The following is a 19,342-nucleotide window of genomic DNA, read 5'->3' on the forward strand; positions in this document are numbered from 1 at the left end:
TTTTTTTGGTGTGTGTGTGTGTGAGGGAGTCTCAATCCATCACCTAGGCCAGAATGCAGTAGCATGACCTCAGCTCACTGCAACCTCTGCCTCCCAGACTCAAGCCATTCTACTGCCTCAGTCTCCTGAGTAGCTGGGACTACAGACGTGCACCATCATGCTTGAGTAATTTTTGTATTTTTAGTAGAGATGGGGTTTCACCATGTTGGCCAGGCTAGTCTCGAACTCCAGACCTCAGGTGATCTGCCCGCCTCGGCCTCCCAAAGTACTGGGATTACAGGCATGAGCTGCTGTGCCCAGCCAAAAGGGCTAATTAAAAAAAAAAAAAAAAAAAAAAAACAAACGTATAAAATTATGCAAAGAACAGAAAAAGTTAAATATGTAATATTAGGAGAAAATTATGTAGGTTAAAAAGGAGAGATACAGAATCATGGTGTGGAGAAAAAAGAGAGAGAAAGTATTACCGTATTCAGATATATAATAAATTGTAGATCAAAGTCAACCAACCAAACTGAAAATGTGAATCAAGTTAATATCATATAAGTGGAAAAAAGAGATAGCATTGAAATATTTTCTTTTTCGAAACATACTGGCCATATTGATTTCTCCCTGTTTTCATTCCTTAACTATTTTTAATGAAAAAAATCTCTTTACCAAAATAAATAATATTCAGAATAATGACATATTGTCATACACCAGAAGAATCTATTCTATCACATTATATTATAAAAATAATATATAGCTGGGCATGGTTGCTCATGCCTGTAATCCCAGCACTTTGGGAGGCCGAGGTGGGCGGATCACCTGAGGTTGGGAGTTCGAGACCAGCCTGACCAACATGGAGAAATCCTGTCTCTACTAAAAATACAAAATTAGCTAGGCATGGTGGGACATGCCTGTAATCCCAGCTACTAGGGAGGCTGAGGCAGGAGATTCGTTTGAACCTGGAAGGTGGAGGTTGCAGTGAGCTGAGATCATGCCATTGCACTCCAGCTTGGGCAACAAGAGCAAAACTCCACCTCAAAAAAAAAAAAAATAATAATAATATATAAATCAAATGTGGGAAAATGAAAATGCATTAACAACTGTATTGGACTAAGCAAGAAAATGAATATTGCTATAATTTATCTTAGCACTACCTTTTATCATCACAATATATTTATGCTGAAGTATTCTTTGGGTAGACATTTTAATAAATTTATTTATTTATCTAGTATTTATAGATCTCAGCATTAACTGGGATCTGAAAGAGATCGGTAAGACAGTCTGCCTTCAAGAAAGATATAATCAAGTAGAAAGTTTAAGATATCTGCAAAGAACTGTATTTTTATAATTAGGTATGACATCTTTCATAAAAGATGTATAGTTTCATTGAGTTTCAAAGAATGGCTAGATATGTCTGTTTAGTGGAAGCACAAGTTTCCTGATGGTGATGGTATTTGGTCTCAGCCTTGCCTTAATGGCAGAATAAGAATTCAATATGTAGAGATGGATAAAAGAACGTCAAGCAAAAGAAACAGCTTTGATAGAAGTACAGATGTGTGAAAGATTTGAATATGTTGAGGAGAGATTGACCTCAGTTTTTCAGTTTTCTGCAAGGTACAACATGCATAACTAGTGGAGTATTTCATAATGACACTAATAATAGTTACTGTTTTCTGAGCATATTTTAGGAGCTAGATACTGTAATACATAGTTCACATTTATTAGCTTATTGTATATGCACAATATCCCTTTGATTCGGCTAATATTTACCACATTTTAATAGTAATAACTCACTTAAGTTAATATAGCTGTTAAGTGAAAATAACTGAGTTCAAATTTATAGAGTTTTGTAGTAGCTGACAAAATAGGTTAAGGACAAATTGTACAGGCTATTGAATGTCAAGATAATGAACATATTTTTAATTTTGGCTGCAATGGGAAACCAGAGTTAATTGTAGAAATACAGTATAATGTGATCAAAACTATGCTTTAAGAAGATCAAGTCTAAAATAATATGTAAGATATTGTTTGGGTGGGTAAAATATAGTGAGAAAGATAAGTAGAATACAGTGAGAAGTATACATTTCCCACTCAACTTTCCAAATTGTATGTTTTTGCTTTTATTTCGGGGGGCTATTTATTTACATTGACATAAATTTGTATGTCTTTATAGTGTACAACGTGATGTTTTGAAGTATACATATATTGTGGAATAGTTAAACCTATGTAATTGACATACGCATTACCTCACATAGTTACCATTTCTGTAGTAGGAACATTTAATATTCCTTCTCTTAGCATTATGTTAAATGAAATAAGCCAGTCATAGAAAGACAAGTACCACATATCTCACTCATGTAGAATCTAAAAATGATGATCTCATAGAAATAGACAGTAGAATGTTTGTTACCAGAAGCTAAGGCATTTGGGGGATCAGGTTGGGGAGATGTTAGACAAAGTATGCAAAACTACAGGTAGGAGGAATTAAATAGATCTGTTTTCCAGCATGGTAACTATAGTTAATGATAACATGTTGGATTATTTAAAAATGTTCTTGCTTTTATTTATAAATGGTAGAGTATAATTTTACTTTTTAGCTGGTAGAGTATAATTCATGTCAGAAGTATAAGTCATGTGTACATTAAGGTAAAATGGAAATGTCTTACACACTGCCTTGAAATCTAGAGTGAAGTTGGAAAGGAGTTAAGAGAATGGAAAAGATATCTTTGTTCCTGTTTAGATTCATGCATTGCAGAAATGAAGAACGGCCATATGTGGCAACATTCCTACTGGAAGCAGAGGTCATTAGGAAAAATGTAAGCCCCAGAGAATTCTCAGAGTTTTCCCTAAGTAAACCTCTTCTATGGTCCTCCAAACTAGATTCTACATGTCACATAGAGAATGGCATTAATTTCATTTGTTTTTATAAAGAAAGTAACCCAAAATTATGAAAAACTTGTGGACATAGGTAGCAGATATCTGAATTACCGAACATAGAAATGCCATTTTAATTTCTCAGAAACTAGGTGATAAGAAACTAAAGTAGGAAGTGTTGAGATCTTAAGTAGAAATAGGTTGATGTAATATAGCAGAAGTTCAAAATTACAGTTATTATTGTATTGTGAACAACAAGTGGCATGAAGTCAAGGATTATTTGGAAATTTTAGATGTGGGTGATGGGGAGAAAAGGTATCATTAAAATAAACAGTAAGGGAAGAAAGTAGAATCAGTTTTTAGAAAATATGATGAGTTCAGTATTGGCACATTAGTCCAATGGCTAAAGCTGTGTTTTTTATCTTGTTTTGTTTTGTGTTCTAGATATATATATATATATATATATATATATATATATATATAGAGAGAGAGAGAGAGAGAGAGAGAGAGAGAGAAAGAGACAGGGTCTCACTGTGTTGCCCAGGCTGGTCTCAAACTCCTGGTCTCAAGCAATCCTCCTTCACTTGGCCTCCCAAAGATCCAGGACTATAGGCATGAACCACTGTGCCAAACCTGTGCTTTTTAATCTTGTCTTTGGCATTGGGAAAACTCACCCATGTAAACTACTGATGAACCTGAATTAACCATAAACCTTAAAACAATTTAGTCACTTTGCTATTTAGACTTTAGTAGTGAAATACTGGTGCCTTCATTTAGAGAATATTTCAACTTGAAATGTGATAATTGAGAAGCAATGCAATATATTGTTTTTCTGGAAGAAGACCCATTTTATAAGCACAACAACGGACAATAACATCATCCCCTCCCCAGCACAAACGTATCTTTTCATTTTGCAGACTTGGCGGCTCTCACAGTTTCCCTGTTCTGCAGAGAGCTGGTCTAACCAAACCTAGGAGGTATCTCCTCTATTATCTGAAAGTCTTACTTGGCACATGGCAAGTGTTTAATACATGAATGAAACGTGGAGGACTGTTTGAATATGAACTCCCCAATGTTTTTTAAAGAGACTTTACTGAATTAATACATTGTAAAGTAATAATGTATTTCAGTAAATACAATAAAATAAATAATGCAGTTATTTTAATCAGAAAAAATAATGAAAGAAATGTCATTGATAACCATTGAAAGTTTGTAAGTAAATCTCAAAATTTAAGAATATAATTCATTCAAATTTTAGATTATTACATGAATATTAGAACTAGCAGACAGTCTAGCAATGGTCAGTTTACATTAGTTACTGAGAAGTGGCTAATGGCAGCTTTAAAATCTCCTAGTCACCTTTCTAATTGTAGCCAGCGGAAAATACTTAAGCTACAGAAAAATATTTTCTCTACTCAGACTTCTTTCTCTATGTTATAGATTTGTAACATTTGAGTTCAAAATGTAATAGGTATTGACTCATTTGAAAATTACTTCTAAGTAACTCCTATTTGTAAAGTAAGTTCAGTTTCAAAACATGAGTCCTTAAAAGAGCCACATTTAACATGGCCCCTAAAAGGGAAATACTGCCTCGGTATGTGAATATTTATTATCCATTCAGCAAATATTTATTGAGCCTGGCTAGCTTCTGCGGGGTCTAGATGCTAGCAATACAACAGTGAACAAAACCAACAAAACCTTTGCTTTTACAGAGCTTACATTTTAGTACATAAAACAGACAATAAGCAAGTAGACAAACACTAATATTATTTGGCAGTGATACATTCTATGAAAGTGAGTTAAGTATAGGAGTAATGGGGATGAGAGCTGATCCTTAGAGAGGGTAATCTAATTCGGAATATATTTACAAGTTAGAAACAAAGGTTTTGAGAAAAAAGAGTGTAGTGAAGGATGAATCCAATATTTTGGCCTAAATAATTAGGTGAATGTTGGAAACCTTACCAAGATGAAAAACTGAAGAAAGCATTATTAGGAGAGAAAATCAAAAATTGATAGAGTTTGATATTTCTGTTAAACATCCAAATGGAGATATTGAATATATAATCGGATCTGTGAGTCTGGAGTTCAACAGTCATCATAACTGGTGATAAAAACTGGGGAGTGTCAGTCTCTTGATATTTTTTAAAGCCATGTCAGAGGGTTTTTAAGGCCATGATACAGGATGAAAGGTCCTAGAAAATCAATAAAAAGAAGATGTCTAAAGGACTGAACGCTGAATCATGCCAAAAATATTGGCAAAATGAAGATAATAAAGCAAGGTAAACTGAGAAAAAATGCCCAGTAAGGCAAGAGCAAAATTTCAAGATTGTGCTGCTCTAAGAGGTAAAGTCTTCAAGGAGACAATTGTCAGTTGTGTGCTTAAGACCAATAGTTAACTAATGAGGCAACGGGAGGTCACTGAAGACCTTGGCAATAGATGTGAGTGATAAGAATAGTGTACGATTCACTGAAGGGGATTCAAGAGCAGAGCAAAGGAAAGTGGAAAAGGAACAACATTCCATTGAGTTTTTCTGCGCAGGGAAAAGAAAAATGGAGAAGTAGCCGGATAGGAATATAGGTTTAAAGGAAGTTATTTTGCATCATCTTTGCAACACGCTTGTATGTTGGTGAGAATGACCTAAGAGAAAAGAAAATATCAGCGATTCAAGAAATAAAGGGACAATTATATGAGTCAAGTCCTTGAACAGGTGAGAGAAGATAGGATCCGTGTACATTTGCAGGATTGACCTTTAATAGGAGAAAAGTCAGTTTGTTTTCTAATTTAAATAAGAGTAAGATGGGGTGATTAGTTCTAGATTCAAATAGACTAGTAGAGTTAATGGAGTTTGGGTGAGAAAATTCTCTTTTAATTGCTTATATTTTCTCAAGGAAATATGAAAAAAGATCGTCACCTTACAATAACGAGAAGGGAGGTAGATGTACGAAACTCATCATCTAGTAATGGAAAAAAGTAAAGGTCATTTAATATATTTCACTGTTGTCTGACAAGGATTTAAATATAAAACTTATAAATAAGATCACTAATTTCTACTTTGCTATTATAGAGATTAAGTACTCTAAGTACCCAATCATTCTGATGTGCCAAACTTCTAGCTACTTTATCAGCTATGTTCTTTGTAACTTGATGTTCTAAACATCCAAAGAGTACTAAGATATAATTTAATAATTTGGTCAGGATTATATTTCGTGGGAGGCATAGACAGCGGCTGTGTGAGTCCTAAAAGAAATACACATGTTTAAAAATGAAATCAATGCAACAGGTTTTCTCGTCTCAAGACTAAAATGACGTTAGGCAGCCTGATTAGGGGAAATATGCAGAATATTAGTTATCTCTGTCAAAGGCAATTGTGTTCTCCAGGGGAAGGAGTGCCCAAAGGGCATTCTCTAACTGCTTTTATTACCCCAGATTTTTTTCAATCCCTGTTGATTGCAACTGATACAGAGAATGCCTTGAAGACTCTGAAAAATCAATTTTTTTGTTATAAAAATGTCAACATTATTCTGTCTACTCGAATTTTAAGGTTTTTTCCCCCTGAGGATTTCAATAGTGATATACTTTTATATTTTTCCCAAGTAAAGCAACAGAAAAGTATAAACTTACATACATTCTTGCCTCATCTATTTAACCATTTGTAATTTTTATAAATTTAAATGTGTTTCCTTCCTTTTTATTTTCATTAGAATATCCAATTTTAAGATAGAAAACAAGAGTTAATTGTAGAGGGTGATATAATTTCTCTCACATTCTAAATTGAGGATTTAATCAATAATTTGATAGCTTGTCTACAAAAAATTATAAAAAGCATGATAGAAGTTTCTGCCTATCTGTTGTGCCATTTATAAAAGCAAAGTTTATTGACTGTCACACCCAGAGCCCATAAATACAGCCATGTAATTTTTCATACTCAAACACAGAAGTTCTCAGCTAGATTGCAATAAAAATATGTTATGAAGAAAATGGAAGCCATGCTTTTTTTTCCCTGTCTGATATTTTCTTAGACTAAGGGTAAATGAAAGGTGTCATGACACATAAAACACCATGGTTATGACTCTGCTATCAATCTTGCAACTTTGTTTCTGGAAAAAAGATTAAAAATGTCAAGAAAGGTGCTAGACTGTGAAGATGATATCCCCTAGCATAAAAACAAAAACCAAAACCAACATAGAATAATAATGAGGAGATTGTGTACCCCAGCACTGACATACTCATTAACAGTGTTTGGAGAGGGAAAAAGAAGCGTGTTGTATCATTTGGATAATAAAATTCCATCAGAAATCCTTGCCCTGCCCTGCCATGAAATGTAATTTCATGATCAGCCAGAAAAGATGTAGAGTAAAAATACTCCATAAAATAGAGAAATAGTTTAACAGCCAGGCTACCCATCTGGGATTCCAAAGGCAGACTGGGAAGCTCTAGAATTTCTGTAGTACAGAGGCTTATTCAGTATAGTGTGATTGCAGATAGGGAAGCTTGTCCTCCAGCTATATTTTAGCAGCAAGCATGCAGCTTTTACTAGGATTGCATGTTTATTGGAGAGGGGAGAGGTCCTTGGTGGAGAGGACACACTTAGGAAACTACTATTTGATGACAACACTATACCAAAGCTATAGTTAGCCCTGAGTAACAGGACAAAACTGGCCAAATATTCTATTCTCCTTTGAACTTCTTGCAAACTTCTGACTCTCCTTTACCCTCATTCTGCTTTTTAAATGTTCTAGAAATTTCTAAAGCATCCAGTAAACATTTGTCAAGCACATACTCTGCTTCAGGCATTGAACTCTTTTTTTGCTACTTACTCTTTACCACAGTGTTCCTAATTTCACACATGCATATGCAACAGTAAAGAACAATAAATCTGTATTAACAGGCTGGTGCTGGTGATTAGGCTCACTCCTAGCCAATAGGTCTCATGTGCTATCATGTCATCAAGTGTTATTGGCAGTTATGGCTCAATGAAATAATAAATTATACAGGAATTAGAACTTTTGACTATTTAAAATATAATTAAAAAAAAAAAACCCTAAATGGTGAATCTTCACATATCTGTCATTCTACAAGAAGCCATTCTTAGCCAATGGTATACTGAAACAGATCTTATTTACTAGTCTCATAAGTTGTTTAAATTATTAAGACTTAATATGTTACCCTTTCTAAGAATAGATCTTAATATGAGATGCTTTAATAAAAGGCAAGGGAATAGTCTTTTAATAGCTGAATTTCAGGCATTACTAAGTGTCTGATAAGAGGATGATACTATGTGGCAGACAATTATTCCCTCACTGTACAGACACCTGCCCATTCTCCCACACACAGAATCAGCCCTGGCAGCAAACCTTGGGTAAATTCTCCGCCTCCCCCACCAAAAAAATTTAAACTTATGTTAGTAGATGTTAAATCACCCCTAGAGTTTTAAAGTAAGAGCCATAGGAAGTTATATTTCGTTTATTTTCTCTCTCTCTTTTCTCTTTTTAAGAATCATAGCAGAGAAAACAGCAAACAATATGAAAATGTTCCCTCCCCAACACTGTCTAGAAATATGCTTCCATTGATTATACAGGGACTATGATTCCTATTCTTACAACCAAGAGTTTCATTGCCTCAGTAGTCTTCTGTGTGGTTCCCCACCTCCCCCCCTCCCAAATCAATGAACTGCAAATATAAGCTGTAATAGAATTCTGAAGTGTTTTTTTTTTTTTTTTTTTTTTTTTTAAATAGGCTCTCTATTCTCACTGCTCCAATTACTCCATGGCAAAGAGGTATACTCTCCTAGGGCACCATTTGGTGCACTGACTACAGAGTGATGATCATAAAACTAGTGTTCTTTATTTTACTATTGCTTCAGTGCAATCAGTAGAGCCCTAGAGGTTCAGGAGAATTTGTATGCTGGAGTAAGTCCCTGCCTTCAGTGAGTGGTTAGGACACTGAAAAATACAGTCCAATGAGTCTGAATTTATTAGGAGTAAAATTGCCAACAGTTCATGAGTAAACACCATTTACTCTTACTTTTACTGTCACAGGTTCTACATGAGCCTGCTTTCAGCCCCAAGTTTTCACATTCAATACATATTTTATATCAAATTCAATAAAATCAATTAAAAGAAAGTCAAATTTTAAAAATGTTTTTATTTTCATATTTGACAAGTCATTACTACAACTCTGTTTTCAAAAAATATATCAAAATATGCAAAAAGTTTTACTGGGTACCTATACACGGTTATTTTTTACTTTTTTTTTTTTTTTTTTCACATGACAAATCCTAACGTTTAATTAGAAAAATAGCTAGCTTTTGTGTGGGTGTGGTGGCTCACACCTGTAATCTCAGCACTTTGGTAGGGCATGGCAGGAGGATGGTTAAAGCCAGGAGTTCAAGACCAGCCTGGGCAACATAGAGAGACCCTGTGTGTACAAAAAATTTTAAAATTAGCTGAGCATGGTAGTTCATTCCTGTGGTCTCAGCTACTCAAAGGCTGAGGTGGGAAAATGGCATAAGTCCAGAAGTTTGAGGCTGCAGTGAGCTATGATCATGCCACTGCACACCAGCCTGAGCAATACAGTGAGACTACATCTCTTAAAAGAAAATAAATAAATAAATAAACAAACATTAATTACTAGTTTTTTAATGTGTGTTCTATTACAAAGTAACAAATGCTCTCTCATAAAATTTATAGTCTTATATGTCTCCTATATAAAACTATTCAAGTATGCATATTTAAGTTAAAATCACTTTAAAAAATATGTTTCAGACTTTTCTTTTGGAAATTAGTTTTTTGAAGATAAAAACCAGATAGTATCAAGTGTTAAATTGTACTAGATTACCATTGAAAGTCCTCTCAACTCTGAAACAATTTATTCTTTATTTCATTAGTCAGAGTCAATCTTACTAAGTGTAGGAAGGAGAAAATTTGTCTGCATTACATGAATTAATAGGAATGAAAAGGCCTCCTGCCTAACATTAATCTCTTCCCCCATCTGTTGTAGTGTCTAAAATCTCCCCCCTTCAATACAGTTATTTCTTAAAGATGCTCTTAAGGCTTATGAATTTTACTTGGGTTCAGATATTATATTACAAAGGAGGAATAATCAATTAACTTACATTAATTTACCTAATTACGATCTATTGTCTTCAAAATAAGACCCCACTGGTAAGCTCTGGGATGAACATTTACGAAGAGACCATGATATTGTTCTATGTTGCACTAGCGCAGCACCTTTAGCGGTCGCTTCCCAGCCCATTAACTCTGCCTCTCTCTGCCATCTCATAAAGGGCTATTTCTCAGGAACTTTTTAATTCATCTATCATCTTGTATTGTCTTTGCAGAACCATCTTCTTGGGTCTAGTTCTAGCTTTCCATTACATCACTTTGGTTTGATATTTTTATAGTATTCTTTCTTTCTAAGACCGGGAGATCTTTTCCACATATCCATCGTCTTGGGATAGGCCATTTGGACCTTCCCTTGTTTTCCACACTGTCCAGATGCTGAGAGCCCTGGAACCCTCGTTTGTCGTGGAGGGAAAGTTAGATTCTGGAGTCCAATAGGGTTGAATTATAAGAAAAAGAAGAGTAAAGAGAGGCCAATCTCAGCAGCCAGGCAACTGAAAAAAGGACTGGCAGAGCTTTAAGATGAACCTGGCTTAATTTATAATGATTTTTTCTAGCACTTGTCAGATATAGCCACATTACTGTGTAATAAAACTACCATACAAATTTTAAACCTGATTGCATTAACTGGAATTACATATAACTGAAGCCGAAAGTATCCTCTGGTTCACTTGCCATAAATATGAGAAAACTAAAGCCAAACAGGCAGTTTTTCTCTTAAAGTGTACAAATACATTGGTTCAAATATCCATGTGACCTTTAGAACACGCCAGTGTTTGTTATAGACTTATGCTCATGCTAGCAACTCCTTTTCCTTAAACTATAAACCACAGCAACCTTCCGATGGTAACTATGTATTTTTCAAATTTCATAAGCTCACAATGTCATCAAGCTAAAGACCTAGACGTGAAGAGATTTATGTATTCCATTATCAATTCTAGAGTCATCAAATTTCCTTGATGTAGTAAGACATTATTATGTTCCATCCTTTTCTGGTTGCATTCTATTATTGTAAGATAACCTACCTATGTAGAAAAAGAGGATATGCTTCCTTTATAGGGTTTATTACATTACGCTCTCTCTGTGTAGCAATATTGTGTGGATCAATAGAAACAGCAAATAACAAGCCTTCCACTTCTTTAGTTCACCAATATTTTAAATCAGAACTCTGGGTGGTGGCAAAAAGGAAAAACATAACCTGACCTAATTTTTCTCAAGGATTGCCTTATTTCAACTAGGGCTTCATAAATCAAGTCAGTAATTCAAAGAAGTAAACTAAAAAAGTCTAAAAGAGTGTTTTGCTGTTGTTGATATTTTGTAGAGATATATGTTTTCTAAATAATTAACCACACCATCTCTGGGAAATCATTGAAATTTTAACAAGAGGTTATGTGTAAAGAGAAACAATGGCAGCTTGCTGAGCTAGTCCAGTCTTTTGCCCAGTGTGGTTTCAGAAAAGAAATTTCATGCTTAATTTACCAGTTTCTAACAAGGGAGGGTGAGGGCACCCATTAATTCATCAATACATCATAATTTGAAAATGCCTGATATGGAACTACATTTGGAGGAAGTTAGAAGAAGCCAGATGGAATATTCTGCATAGTATTTCCTTATATTATTCCCAAGCTAATTCAGTCCATAAAATCATTAGCATTATCTTATTGTGACTAGGGCATCTCAAAGCTGTTTCATTAGCCAATCAACAATACTTAACTGATTGTTTACTTACTGAGTAGGCTGAAAACTGTGTAGAAACTACAGGCTTTATTTGCAGGTTAGCAGTAAAAGGCAGTTTTGAAACTTGAAATATAAAAACTTAAGAGTGGAGCACTCATTTAGTAATTTTAATTAGCAAGACAAGTTTATTTTTTTTTTCCTTTTCCTTTTTTCCATCCCGCCCTCCTTTCTTCCTTCTTCCCCTTTTTTTCCCACAAATATTTATTGAGTACCTATATGTTCTAGGCAATGATCAGTACTGAGTAAATATCAGTAAACAAATCCAACAAGTTCTATACTGTCATAATGCCTACATTATTCTGGAGAAATCATCTGATAAACATACATAATGAATTAATTTCAAGTGGTAATGCTATAAAGAAAATAAAACTGGGAAATTATATAGTGATAGAGTAGGTATGCATAAATAACACTGGAAAATAACATCATGATGTAGAGGCTACACACCATGAAATAGAATGGACTGGGAAGGTTACTCTGAATATTGACCTGAGACTCAAGTGATAAGGAGGCTACATTAATGTGAATATCACAGGAAAAAGTGTTACAGGCAGATAAAAAAGCAACACGGTTGAAGAAGGACAAGGACATAGGTGTGCTGGCATTGATGATGAAACAATAGCAGTGGAAGATCAGACATTGGAAAGGGAAATGATACCAGGCCATTAGGCCCATTAGAGATCCTGTGAGGAGTTTAGGTTTTATTTTCAAGGTGAGTGAAAGTTATTGAGAGATTTGAAGCAAAAGAACAACATGATTTGGTTTATGTTTTAGTAGCAAATCACTTTATTATGTGAAGAATTAATTTTGGAGGTGAAACAGAAGCTCACAGAACCCAGTTAGGAATCTATTGTAGTAGTCCAGGAGAGAGACAGGCAATTCAGATCAATTAATACATGTCTTTTGAACAGATTTTTGCTAATTAGAAACTTCTTGTAATAGGCTGGGCACTGCGGTTCATGCCTGTAATCCCAGCACTTTGGGAGGCCTTTGTGGGTAGATCGCCTGAGGCCAGGAGTTCGAGACCAGCCTGGCCAACATGGGGAGACCCTGTTTCTACTAAAAATGCAAAAATTAGCCGGACACAGTGGTGTGTGCCTGCAGTCCCAGCCACTTGGGAGGCTGAGGCAGGAGAATAGCTTGAACCTGGGAGGCGGAGGTTGAAGTGAGCTGAGATTGTGCCATTGCACTCCAACCTGGGTGACAGAGTGAGACTCCATCAAAAGAAAGAAAGAAAGAGATAAAGAGAGAGAGAGAGAGAGAGAGGGAGAGAGAGGGAAGAGAGAAGGAGAGAGAGGAAGGGAGGAAGGGAGGAACGAAGGAAGGAAGGGAAGCGAAGAAGGAAGGAAGGAAGGGAAGGGAAGGGAAGGGAAGAGAAGGGAAGAGGGAGGGAGGGAGGGAGAGAGGAAGGGAGGAAGGAATTTTCTTTTTGGAAGGAGTAATGAAAGGAGTTTTATAATGATTAGTGACAACTGAAAGAATTGTTCTGGATTCCTAACTACAGAGAAGTGTATTAAAATGAAGGAAAATCTCTCTCTTCAAAGTCCATATTTCTGCTGTACCACATCTCTAATGAAAAAGAACTGTAAAAAGGAAACAAGTAATTTTGGAAAGACAAAAAATAAATGGTCATAACTTACCAATTTTAGCTTTGCAAGACCTGTTGTCTGACTGCATTAGGTAGCCTTCCACACAACTGCAGGCGTAGGATCCATGTGTATTTCTGCAGGTCTGGCTGCATGTACCATAAACAGCACATTCATCTTGATCTAAAAGGAAAATTGGCATCATTTCTAAGCAGCTTTATCTTGGGCATTTTTTTTTGTTCTCCTTGAATAAAATATTATTTTTGAACTTTGGAAATGAACTATTAATGAAAAGCCAATTCTAATAAATCTTTTCAAAACCACACTAAATAAAAATTAAACTTTTTGTTGCCTTAATATTTACAGAGAGAAAACATCAAACAATATCAAATCATATATTTTAAAAGAAGGTTTATTTGCATTTGTGGTAGGCAGGCTAGAAGTCTTTGGATAGTTTTGCAAAGGCACAAAATGCATTCCAATTAATATTTGTTGAATATTTCCAGTGTCGATGACACTGACTTTTTCATTATTTTAACAAAGAATTAGACTAGCAACGAGGTTTTCAATCAACAGATTAAATAAGAGTTCTGAGCCACACTCTGCAAATCGCACTCACTACTTTAAAGACAGGAAACTATTAAGCACCTATTGACAATAAAGATTTTGTCTTAATTAAATTTTATTTTAATATCTGTAATCCCTTCCTCTACTCCTTCATTCTATTTTCTCTATATTCTTCCTTCCTCTGGTATTCAGTTCAAATATTTATGAACAACAGATACTCAATGATTCTTAACCGACCAAACAAAAAGCCATCCTGTCAGTAGTTATTTAGACAAAGGTATATTCAGTCTATTTTATGTACCAAGCACTGTACTAATCCCTGCAGAAGACAAAATCAATAAAATATGGTCCCTACCCCTGAGTAAGACAAGTCTAGAGAAATATAATGTATGTATAAATATAATGGATAATGTATGATACTATACATTTCCTTATAATAGGGGTATACTCTAGTTATGATAAAAACAGGCAAGACAAACTGCTTAGGATTAAAAGGGGAATGTTAAGTGAAGATTTCATATTAAACACTGTGAAGCATGATCTGGCTTTCCTCAAAATAAGTGGAAAGGGACATATCAGTTCATCAAAATGGCATGTGAATGGTATTGGGATGGCATCATGGGGGTTTCAAAGAAGAAGCATAGGAGTCAAATGAAGCAAGAGTATATGAAGGAAAGTAGTAGAAGAGACGAAATTGGGAAAGTACTTTGGGAGCCAGAAAATGAAGGTATTTGCATGCTGAACTAAAAGATTGTACATTACACGTTGGCAATGGGAAAGCATTAATTAGATTGGCTATATGGTCGGCTTTGCACTTTAAAACTAAAAACACTCATATGAAATAAAGGTTTTGGTAAATGTGGAGAAAAGATCCTAGAAAATTAGGTATGTGCTAATTTTATCCAAGAATTTGTCTTTTGAAGTTATATTTTGAACTAAGTCAGTGGCAGTGGAAATGAAGAGGGAATGGACTCAAATGTATAAGAAGCAGAATAGACAACATTTGAAAACTGATTGGATATGATAGAAGTGAAAATTGATCCAATTTTGAAGTAGAGGATGTAAGAATTATAGATTTGAAGGCCGGGCGCGGTGGCTCAAGCCTGTAATCCCAGCACTTTGGGAGGCCGAGACGGGCGGATCACGAGGTCAGAAGATCGAGACCATCCTGGCTAACACGGTGAAACCCCGTCTCTACTAAAAAAAATACAAAAAAACTAGCCGGGCGAGGTGGCGGGCGCCTGTAGTCCCAGCTACCCGGGAGGCTGAGGCAGGAGAATGGCGTGAACCCGGGAGGCGGAGCTTGCAGTGAGCTGAGATCCGGCCACTGCACTCCAGCCTGGGCGACAGAGCGAGACTCTGTCTCAAACAAAAAAAAAAAAAAAAAAAAAAAAAGAATTATAGATTTGAATGGCTCTATCATGGGAGGAGATAACGAGTTTGGTTTCACTGTGTTAAATTTGAGGTGTCTGTAGGGCAGCCTTGAGTAAACGTGTAATGATAAGCAATTGAGAAATGGAACTGTTAGTATAGGGTGAGATCTGCTCTGGAGTATTTGGAAGTCAATAGCGTATAGATAATAGATTTTAAAAATACGAGGGCAATTTCCCACAGAGGAAGAGGAGACGAGAAAACCTTGGCTAGTGCAAAATACTGTAGGACACCAAAGTGGAAAGGGCAGTGAAAAGGGCAGAAACAGGAATCAGGGAGGGATACAGTGGCTCAGGCCTGTATTCCTGACACTTTGGTAGGCCAAGGTGGGCAGATTACTTGAGACCAGAAGTTTGAGACCAGCATGGCCAACATGGCGAAGTCCTTTCTCTACTAAAAATACAAAAATTGGTCAGGGGTGGTGGTGTACACCTGTTGTCCCAGCTACTCAGACAGCTGAGGCATGAGAATCGCTTGAACCTGGGAGGTGGAGGTTGCAGTGACCCGAGATTGCACCATTGCACTACAGTCTGGGTGACAAGGGTCTGTGTCAAAATAAAATAGTAATAATAATACAGAAAGAAAGAAGGAAAAAGAGTCCTACAGTCTCCTGTGAAGGAAAATTCATGACTACTGTAAGAAAAAAAATAAGAAATGAGAGCTTTTCAGGAATATCAGAATGTTCAAAAGGGTTATATGCAATGCATAAATTCAATAAGATCAAGATTAAAATTCCCATTTAGATTCAATAATTAGGACATTATTGTCATGATGTTGATGTAATGTAGGGAAAGAAGGGGACATAGTCACAAATGGGAGACTGATCTTAACTGGAACTTGCTTTTTACTGAGTCCTTAAATGGGATAAGAAATACAAACTTAGACCTATTAACAGACTATTGTCCTCACAACTTAGGAATGATGACTGAAGATAACTCGGGACTCCTGTAAATAATTTTGGAGAAAGGGGGTGAAAAAAAAAAAAAAAAAAAAAAACAGAAAAAGGAAGAGGAAGGCAAAAGATAACAGGATGGAGTGAAGCTGTGGTATTAAGTGGGTTAAACTGATATGACATAATCAAAATATATCTTTGGCCTTTATTCACAGTGCTTGGCACAGAGCTCCTAAAACTCTTGGAATTTTTTGAGTAATAGGAGTGTCTTTTGTTATTCATAACGAGCTCCTCCAGAATACACTGGAGCCTATGCTAATGAGGTGACTCAGGGTAGAGCCCCTAGGTAGTCTCAGACTGGGGGCTGGTCATCAAAATACCAAACAGTGGATTAGAGGTGGAAACTTTCAGCCCCACCTCCTGACCTCCAGGGAGAAGAAAGGGGACTGGGAATTGGCCTAAAAACAACTCTTGAACAATGAGGCTTGGAGTGCTTCCATTTTGGTGAAGACATTGAGCCCAGGGAGGATGAGGCACCTAGAGAGGGCATAGAAGCTTCCCTCTCCCACCTTCCAGATCTTTGCCCTATGTGTCATTTCCATTTGGCTGTTGCATCCTTTGTAATAAACTGACAAACATAAGGAAACTATTTCCTTGAGTTCTCTGAGTTGTTGTAGTGAATGACTGTATTCTAGGAGAGGACTGTGGGAGTGCTCACATTTATAGCTGGCTGGTCAGAGGTATAGGTGAGTCCTGGAACTTGCGCCTGGCACCTGAGTCTTGCAGTACTAGACCCATAACCCATGGGGTTTACACTACCTCTGGATAATATCAGAATTGAGTTGAACTGTTGGACACCCAGTTGTTATTAGAGAATTAGAGAATTTATGTGGAAAAATACAACCCAATTTTGTGGCAGAAGCAATATGACAAAAAAGAAACCTCAACCGGCATGTTAAAAAATCCCCAGTGGAGGGGTAACATAAGGGTTTCAATATAGGGATGTCTAAAATTACATTTGAAATTATTTGTGTGTTGTGATATGAAACCTTTTCCTACTAAGTCTTCAGTAAATCTTACTACATATACAAATTGTCTTGTTTGCGTGGATTTTATAATTGTGGAAACTCTAGGAAAAGAGCTGACTTTTACTTCTGAGTTGAGGAGTATGGGATGGGGAAAATCCATATATACTCTCAAAATGATATATAAATAGGAAGATGGAGTTAGGAGTCAAGATTATAAAGAATATAGAAGCTCTGGAAAACTGCAGATATACTGAGAAGCCTCTAACAGTCCTTAGAAAATAAAAGTGAAGGTTTTAAACAGTCTTAACTAGATTTTAAGGGAAAAGAGATATTTACAGTTGCTTTACTAAAATAGGATGAGAAACCAGATAGCAGTAAATGGAGGAATGAAGTGAAAAAAAAACATAATTGGGAAAGCAAATGTAGTTGATTGTTAAAGTTAGTGGATAACAAAGGAGGAGGGGACAGGAATGATGGCTATAGGAAGAGATAGGATAAAGTGGATATTTGTTGTATTTCTATTTTTGTTTTTGTTTTCTTTCAGAATAGAAGAAATGGGAGAATATTTATTGACTACAGTGTTAGCCAGTGGAAATGTAGTGTTTAAAGATGTATAAGAAAGAGGTGGAAATTGATGAACCAACGGACCGAGTTGAGACAAAAAGTTTGGGTGAGTGGGACTTTAAATATGTATGAAAAAAGACTAGAAGAAGTAAAGCTCTTCTGAAATGAGAGCAAAACAAGAATGGATGGGTACACAAGTAAATAGAAGAGAGAGAGTAATTTGAAGAATACAAGATGGCATCCAGAAAATAAAGCCAGTGACTAAGACAAAAGAGAATAGATTAAGAAAACATATTTTGAGAGAATAAAGAAGAAATTGAAAGGAAGGGTCAAGGGCACTGTAGCAGATGCTGTCTGCTCAAATCCCTCAGATTGTTCAGTGTGATTCTATAATCATAGGGATCTTTATCTGTGCCTGAGCATACTTCCAAACCCTTCCTCCTCTCCCGCCAGAAGCTCTGCCAGGACTCAAGGCCAGTTAAGTTTCCAGGAGGGTAATGCCACCTCTAACACAAAAACAGACAGATTTGCCCTTCAGAAATTGAGTGTATAAATGCCTGAGTTCCCTTGTCTCTCATGCTAGAGTTGTGCCACATACTTAAGCTTCAGTCACCCTTTGTTGTAGCTGGCTTAATTGCTCCAACTATGGCGTTGCCTTTCTCCTGTATCCTCTCAGCCCCACCACACCCCCAAATAAAAAGAAAAGGAAAGAAAAGAAAAAGAGAAAGTTACAATGGCAAATAAAGGAAAACATTCATGTGAATCCTTGTTTCAGAGTTGACTTCTGGGAATATCCAAGCTAAGAAGAGAGTTTACTATGAGAAAGCAAAAAGATTGCTGAGTAGCATAAGACCATTTAAATTGTGAACTATGCATCTGTACGACATTCACAAACTCAGGTTTCTTCAGACTCATGTAATAGCCAGCAATCATGGATGTCCATTTGAAGTAAATGCTTTTGGCAATAGAAAAAATACAGTGTTTGGAATTAAGTCTACAGCAATACTGAATGAAATTAAGGCTTGCATTTGGTAAAGTCTGTCCCAGATGGCAGTAATAATTCTTATCTATTTTCACAGATTTTTCACCTTTAACATTAAAGGTTTCTATTTCAGTTTTTCTGATATGATTATGCTGTCCAGGAGAGCAATATGCTCATTTATCTCTTCTTTCTACTTAACCAGAATGCACTGAGGTGGAACTCCACAACATTGACCACAGAGGAATAGGCATACCATCACTTGTAATGCTGCCTTCTTTTCTCCTTTAAAGACAGAGAGCTACTTGGAAATACAGTTTCGAGAAAGCCTAATGATGCTCAGACTTGGCTCTCAAGGAGTATAGAGAAAGTACAAAGAGCTCCTCTCCCACTGTGACTTCTAAAATGATTGCTGTGCAATTCTTCACTAATGTTCCACAGAAGAAATTCATTATGGTTGTGGTTGTTTTTATGTGCTTAATTAAACACATAAAAGCAATTAATTAACCACACTCAGGAACTACGTATTTAACTCATCTCCACCCTTGCAAAAGGAACTGCAGATCTTCATTACTAT

General features: G+C 36.1%; 1 protein-coding gene across 1 annotated transcript in view; it reads right to left on the reverse strand.

Moving 5' to 3' along the window:
- LRP1B (LDL receptor related protein 1B) overlaps nt 1–19,342 on the reverse strand; it is a 1,963,100-nt gene that overhangs the window by 1,034,301 nt on the left and 909,457 nt on the right. The window contains exon 5 of the mRNA XM_025404289.1: nt 13,359–13,487. Within this exon, the coding sequence (XP_025260074.1) occupies nt 13,359–13,487 (129 nt within the window). The remainder of the gene's footprint in view (nt 1–13,358; nt 13,488–19,342) is intronic.

The sequence above is a fragment of the Theropithecus gelada genome, chromosome 12, assembly GCF_003255815.1.
Source record: "Theropithecus gelada isolate Dixy chromosome 12, Tgel_1.0, whole genome shotgun sequence".
Taxonomy (NCBI): Eukaryota; Metazoa; Chordata; class Mammalia; order Primates; family Cercopithecidae; genus Theropithecus; species Theropithecus gelada.